Source organism: Bemisia tabaci, chromosome 3, assembly GCF_918797505.1.
Source record: "Bemisia tabaci chromosome 3, PGI_BMITA_v3".
Taxonomy (NCBI): Eukaryota; Metazoa; Arthropoda; class Insecta; order Hemiptera; family Aleyrodidae; genus Bemisia; species Bemisia tabaci.
In genome coordinates, this window is record NC_092795.1 from 25,080,542 (window position 1) to 25,088,163 (window position 7,622).

At 35.7% G+C, this 7,622-nt stretch overlaps 1 protein-coding gene across 1 annotated transcript; it reads left to right on the forward strand.

Moving 5' to 3' along the window:
• Positions 1-627: 627 nt before the first annotated feature.
• LOC109031075 (mitochondrial mRNA pseudouridine synthase Rpusd3) lies at positions 628-7,467 on the forward strand. Its single transcript, XM_019042386.2, has 5 exons — positions 628-1,025; positions 2,077-2,251; positions 2,965-3,148; positions 4,991-5,269; positions 6,508-7,467. The coding sequence occupies exons 1-5, from the start codon at positions 929-931 to the stop codon at positions 6,733-6,735; spliced, it is 963 nt and encodes a 320-aa protein (XP_018897931.1). The 5' UTR covers positions 628-928; the 3' UTR covers positions 6,736-7,467.
• Positions 7,468-7,622: the final 155 nt, after the last annotated feature.

Genomic DNA, 7,622 nt, shown 5'->3' on the forward strand with positions numbered 1-7,622 from the left:
TTTTCTGTGGAATGCATGTATAAGAAAGGCAAAATTTACGAAATCTTAGCAATGCCAAACAAGCAAGCAAGATAGCTAACTTTTTTCAAAAAAGTCAACTATTTCATGTGGTGTTGCACTTTCACGAGCAAACGAGACCTTTCTTTGAAAACTTTCCACCAAAACTGTTGATCAGTTTCAACTTGAAAGAATAAATTTTACAAGCGAGAATTCTGGGACAGCATAAAGTGAAACAATTACATTTTTCTCGTCTTTATTTTCGTTCGTAACACAGAGCCTACTTCCCACATGGATGCATTTTATGGTGCTCGAACTTCATATTAAAAATAACGTCTCTGACCCTCATTAACACGATGAAGTAGGTTCTCTTTTTCATTATTATAACCTTACTTATTTCACGTGCATTTCTGCAGTTGAAAGTGGGGTGCTTGTAGTAAAGGAATAGCCATTTTCAATTTTAAGGTTGATGACATCATTCATGTATGTCCTATCCTTGTCTCTCTACCGTTGCTGAGGATTGCTATCTCTCTCTTTTTGTTAGTTATATGTGATGACGTAAGTTTATGGCTGCCGCAGGTGCCATCAAACGGCATCCGGGCATCTTTCTTCTTTCGTTCCACATTGTTATGGTCTGTCCGTACGGTCTGTTATTGATAATGTGATCCTTTCTGATCTGATCAATCCAATTCAATTTTATTCTAATAATAATGAGTTAGTGTTTCTAACCAAAATTAATCAGTGATTTATATACAAGCCTCTTGTTAGCGTTTTCTTTTATTACTAATTAATAATAACATATAACGTTAAGGAAATAACTTACTTGCATTGAAATTTGAATGAATTCATCGGCGATTCCTCCATAAGGTGCTTTGTTGCCAGCAGAGTAAAATTTAGGACAGCCGGGTAAAGCTCATTTTGAATCAGTACAATGATTTCCAAACATATTTACCAGTCAGTTTTGAAAGTTCAGACTAGAACAGAACTTGCTGAACTGTTGTACCAAAATGTTATGCACAATGAAGGAGGTTAGTACTTTTATCTAATACAAGATTCATGAAGTACCCCAATTACTTATTAAGTACATTAATTTTAAACCAGAAATCCTTTTCACACCATATAGAGTCCTCGCCAAACAAGTTTACGCTCTTGTAGACTGCAGCAGACCTATGTCTTGTCTGACGCCACTTTCTTATGGAAAGTAAATGCAAGATTTAAGATGGCAGATCTTCTGTCGTAGTGTGAAAGTGCGTCAACCTAATTGTTGCAGACTCCATCAGCACCCTGATTGCTGAAACTTTAACTGGCTATGTCAGCAAGATAAAAGAAGACATAGCCCTATATGCACCGTGTAATATATCGATTTTCGATTCTTGTCATACCGACATAAATTTCAACAATCAGGCTGAAGGCAACTTATTTGACCAATGCCTCCAACCTCTCACTGTAAAACAAACCCATTTTTTGTCCATGGCAAGGAGACCAGTGGACCTTCCTGTCAGACTGAGAGTAAGGAAATATGTATTGCCTATATATAATTTTCTCAAGTGGTTCTTTATGCAGTTTCTAAACTAATCTAAAGCCCAATTCACAATATCAAACTTTTCATCCAATATAATTGAAAAATAATTTGGATAGAAAGTTGTACAAAAAGCTGTATGTGATGTCACATTCAAGTTTTCGTTCAATTTTTTATCAAATTGTTGTTTGCACACTATCTAGCTTCTCATTGCGACAAGTTGCATTCCTTCAAGAGTTAAATGAAAAGGTTGATAGTGTGAATTGGTCTTTATACTTCAACCCTGCACTAATTATTTACCAGTACTATGGCGACAAGTGTTCAAATCCATCAACCCAGAGTCACCTTGGTCTGGAAATTTGGAAATTAAACCTGGGTCTGCATAGTTATAAAGCAACATGACAGCGGTACTGAAGAAATATCTATCTTGGTTTGCAACACTGAATACTTCCTCGTAATTTATTTTTTAAATTGAAAATTTTCAATGTTATCTCTATAAAACTCAATATTCTATGATTTTTCTTTCCTGTATAGCATCATATGCTTCTAATATTTTTCAGGTGTCATTGCCATAAACAAACCATACGGACTGAGGAATGGGACGGGCTTTGATGATCCTCTTGATACCAAGTTTAAGACTGTCAATCGTTTCAACTTTAGCCTCACAGAAGTCTTACCTTTACTTGCTAGCATGCTAAATGTTCCAAACTTGACTGTAGCTAGAAGCCCTGAAAAGTAAGTGTCTTCCAAAATAATAGGTATCTTTAAGCATTAATTGCATAGAGACAGCAAACTATGATGGTATGATAGAACAAGTTTTACTAACGGCAGAGATTGTTCATTCGAAAGTTAATCCAAAGTTGGCTGAACTAGTACTCAAAATCCAGTTGGCATAGTACGTGAATATAATAACAAACTTATCAAAAATAGATGAATACAGTAAAGGCGTTTAAGTGGGTAGTGCTTTTTTTTAAAAAAATCAGCAGCATCTATCCGTTTTTCTGTCTTTCAAGGCATCATGTCACAATCTGTCAAGTAATTTTCAAGGCAAAAAGAGGGGGAGTTTCTGGAATGCTCTGATCAAGGTGCTAGGTATTTTAATTTCATCTTTAAATGTTCTGTAAATTTAGTTTGGCCTGTACTTACCTTTGCTCTGTTAGTCTTGTCATCTTCTCCTGCATCAAATTAACCAATTAAGAATGGTGGCTTAAACCTCAGTTATTAAGTATGAAGTCTCAATAAGTTGCATCTTGCTTGCTAAGAATGATACACACCACCCCGTCAACACAATTGTCCAATTAATTACAAAGGTAAAAGAATTAAAGAGTTTTCAAAAATCAAGTAATTTTATACTTATTGTTAGTTAAAACAGTATTCCTTTGTTCATAAATGAATCATCTTTAACATTACTCCACTGCTAATTGCATGTTTTTGTTTTTTTTTATAAGGTTTGCCAGTGGTTTGACCCTTCTGAATGTTGATAATGAAGCTGGAATCAAAATTAGTAAAGCAGTGAAGCATCCAACTTCTCCTGCTGTTTACAGCTATCAAGCTGTGTGTCATGGTGTCCCTCTACTTTCCTCAAACAGTGGTGAACGATTAGGTCTCACTACCAATGAAAGTGACCTATCTGTAAGTTGTTTATTCATGTATCGGTTGGGCACAGGGTGCTGCATGAAAGATTAGTCATTTCTGTAAAATTATTCACAAAATTTTAAGATGCTGTGAAATTTTGTCATCCTTTGGTTTAGCAGATCAATGAGCCAGTGCGCTGGTCACAAAATCATGTTTTGATGCTTGATTCTTGTAGATTAGCTAAATATAATAAGATCTGCCCAAACCGCAACTTTCTACGTTCAATATTAACCAAGAAATCGCCCTTTGAAAAGTCAGGTTTTTGACATCATCCACTTTAGCAGTGACACCCTTGGTTTCTTTCTCTTTTGTTCAATCATGGATACAGGAGACATAACGCGAAACCTCAATGAACTAAACATAAACAAACTCAAGAAACAGATGGATCTGCGCTTTGAGGATCTTCTTATCAGGAGACAACAGCCTCGCCGTGAAGAGATTAAGCGGTCCATCAGTTCACCCCAGTTTGTTTATGTTCAATGCCATTGAAGTTTCGCGTTGTGTCTCTTGCATCACTGATCGAACAAAAGAGGAAGAAACCAAGGGTGTCACTGCCGCGGTGAAAACCTGACTTTTCAAAGTGCGATATCTGGGTTAATATTTAATGTAGAAAGTTGCGGTTTGGACAGATCTTATTATTTTTGGCTAATCTACAAGAATCAAGCATCAAAACACGATTCTGTGATGAGCGCAACTGACCTATTAACCTAATAATTTTTGAAAGGGCCTAAGCTCCATGCAAAATCCAAATTTCAAACAAAACAGGAAAAAGTATGCCATCCGGTTTAAATTTATTCTTTTGAGGCCAAGTTTGGGCAGGTATTCTTCTGACACATGCATTTTTTGGCCACACAAGATTGAGCATATTGACAGTGTAAGTCAGCAATCACATATCTCGTTTACGGTGTCTGAAAATCTCCGCCTCTCTGTTATTTACATAAAGGAGAAAAAATTGACATCATTCCTTGAAGTTTATGCAGAAGTATTGCCGTTGAGTAGTTTTCCGTTTAAAAAATAAAGTATGACAGGAAGTCTGCAACGCCGTAAACCGAGTTATGTGATTGCCGACTTACACCGTCGATATGTTGTATGGCATAGTTTTCCTCATTTTCCTTAGAACTTCGATTTTGGTGCTTGGGCCCTAATTAAAAATATTGGTTTCATTGCTTTGTTGTAATAATAGTCTACCTGTTTCAAATCCTTTTTTTTCACTTTTCTAGAGCACAAAAATGGATGTTTTCCATGTGCCGTCAGTTTGGTTTTGAGCCCTCTCAATGATCTGTTAAGAAGGGAATTAAAATGCCATTTGAGGTAGAAAGAAGATACTCCATTAAGCATTAGAACTTAGTCTCTCTCAACCTGTCAATTTTGTCATCAATTCTAAACAGGGTTCTGCCTTTTGCAGGCGCTATGAGCCTATAAATCGCGCTTTGGAGCCTAAAAATTTGGGAGGCCAGGCCATGGTGGTGCATAGAAATGTTGACGCACCCTGTGGATTTTTTCAAATTTGCAGTCACGAAATAGCAGCAGCACTTTCAACGGACCGTTTGCAGCGCCGCAACGCAGCCCCAAAACAGGATACAAACAATGCACAAAACAGCATGGTGTATGCAAAAAAATGTTTAATCCTACAAATTGGGCTTTTGGGCCAAGGTGGTCCCTAAAATTTTAGGAGAATAGCAGATTACCGCTCCTGAAGGAGAGGAATAGGAAAAGGAACTTTAAAAGTTAAATCCGTTAGTGTGACTGTGTTTTAAACCATAACATTTCTGTTATTTTTTCAGCTTAACTTTTGCTGTATCTTTTCTGTCACTCTTATCATGTTAATCATCATTACAGGTAAAACTTTCAACAGATCAATCTGCAAACAAAATAAAAACGAAAAAAATGAAACAGATTTATTATAAATACAAAGTTCTAAATACAAATCCAGACCTGAACGCAAGCCTTGTAGAAGTATCAACAAATCGGATTTTATGGTACTATGTTCCATTATATTTAGCTACAAGGCTGCTCACTCCTGTCATAGGCGATCAGATTCATGGGAATTCAGTGAAGTATTTATTCGGGAAACCAGTTCACCTACCTACGTTTAATGTCACTGGGTTCAACCCTCAGGTAAAAAATTCAATATTTTCTATATTTTAATCACAAATTAAGTTGTAAATGAGTTGTTAATGTAAGAACAACATACTTCCAAACTTTCGTTTTTAATATTTGGCTGATTTCTGTCATTCAAAGATAAATTGAAAACTTTTCCATTACCAAGCAAAATAAGAACTCTCGCATGTATCTCTTAAATAATTTAAGTAGAATGTTCTGCTGAAAATTTCTCGAATTCTGATAGAGGCAAAACTCAAGAAAAGAGAAAACATATTTGCAGCACTTCTGAGCTTTTTGGAGAACAATTCTAACGGATCATTTACTTATCATATCAAATGTTTTAGAAAAGCATGCAACTTTAAGTGTGATGTTCTTGCCTTTATCTTCTCCGAAGAACTTGCTCAGAGAGGTCGGATTTATCAGTGTTAGATCTGTCAGAATTACCTCTGTTTAGTTCAGGGTACCAGTGGGCATTTGGGTATAAAGAAATTTAAATGGGATGTTTTCATTTAAAGTATCTTAGAAAGAGGTCGATAATGTCAGTGACTATGGACTTTTTTTCATCGGTTTTCTTGAAAATAGTATAGTTTGTAAAGAAAGTCACATTTCATAAACTGTTTTTAATTATATTTTACACTGAGTCTTGCCTCAACAACAGACGTTATAATTCGTTTTCCAGACTTCGACTTTCAGATTTTGCAGAAATATTGATACCATAGAAAAATCAGAAATCGCCAACACCTCCTTTTTTACTCTATAACCAGTGAATATCACCCACACACTGTTATTTATATGATATTATTGCAGTCCAATATTTTAATTTCGGAGTGTGTTTAAAGTGGTTTTTCTGGAGACTTGACTATGAAGAAAAGTCAGTGTCACATGAAGTCAAAACATGTTATCCTAAAGTAACCATTTTCTGTCTCCAAACTTTCAATTCCTCTTTTGTCATCAGTTTTTTGATACTTCAGGTCATGGTGGTACTCTGCTCAAAATTAATCTATTTAATAGTGGCAACTATTACTCAGATCATTTTTCCGTAAGACAAAGATGATTTTTCATTGTCAAGAAAACTGACGATTTCTAATTCTTTGCCCCAAAACAATGTTTCTTTTACTTAAAATTTATTGATAATTTTGTATTTACATATTGATATTTAAAGGCAGTTTTACTATCTCAGTACTTTGATCAAGTACTATCATGTCCAAAATGGTGTCACACTTATAATTCTATTTCCCATTTTCTTATTTCAGAAATTGCCGGAAGACATTTGTAAGAGGTTGGAGGTTGATGAAACTGATAGCCTGCTAATTCCGAATCACCTTCATTTGTCGTCTGTAACGTTATATCATTTTTCTAGAAAAGAACCAAAACATCTTACAATACATGCACCTCCTCCACCTCACTTTCAATGGACCTGCTCTCAGCTTAAGTTGTGGAATGAACCAGAAAATCTTCTACCAGTTGAGGTAGCTTTTTAAGCCCTTTCTCTCTCCCTGGATCTGGAGACATATGTATAGGATTTCAGACAGTCCACAAGAGCGCAGTTTGGACGAATTAGTTCCATGAACTGGGGAGCTCAAGTAAAAAAGTTTTGGCTGAATTATAGTAAGTTTCCGGAACAAATTCGCCCATAGTTCCGCTAATGTGCTCGTGTGGACAAGGCCTTCAAGAGCTCAAATAGCTTTTTTTGACTGAAAAGTGGAGATTTAAAGTTTCATTTGTAAAAAGAAAGGTTTCTATTTGCCTAAAGCTTGCAACATTATACAGGGTTATTCAAAAGTCACGCACCACTGGCCATGAGGGGGGTGGCCTTTTGAAATTTTTGAGTTTCCCCCCTTCCCCCGAGGGGATCAAAAACTGAAAAGTACGTAAAAAAGTCTCCCCCTTGATATGAGGAAAAACGTCATAAACTGCAAGTCGATATCATAATTAGAACTTAAAATATGGCCAGTGGTGCGTGACTTTTGAATAACCCTGTATGAGGAAACCACTCTTGGTTTCAACCACCTTAAATTCAATGCAACACGGCCACCGTAAAATCCACATCATGTACAAGCAATTTCATGAAAAACAACAACAAAAAAATGTTTAAATTTTAGTAAGTCATTGTGAATTAAGAAAAAAAACCTTGTTCATTTAATTTTGTTTCATTAGAAGATGTTTTTTTGTTGGAATTTAGTTTTGAAAATAAAAAACTACTGAGAAAAAAACTGATAGAGGTTTTCTGTTTTTTACATCCTACATACATTAGATATTTTACTCTTCACACTTGTGATACTGTAATGTAAGACCAATGTACTAAATGAAAATGGTTCAGTGCACATTAGTTAAACAGCCTCGAGTCTTCAGTATTTTAGCGGAAAAG

Coding starts and splice junctions, on each gene's coding strand:
- LOC109031075 (XM_019042386.2), top strand. CDS start 929: ATGATTTCCAAACATATTTACCAGTCAGTTTTGAAAGTTCAGACTAGA. Junction 1,026..2,076: donor TGTTATGCACAATGAAGGAG/GTTAGTACTTTT, acceptor AATATTTTTCAG/GTGTCATTGCCATAAACAAA. Junction 5,270..6,507: donor TCACTGGGTTCAACCCTCAG/GTAAAAAATTCA, acceptor TTCTTATTTCAG/AAATTGCCGGAAGACATTTG.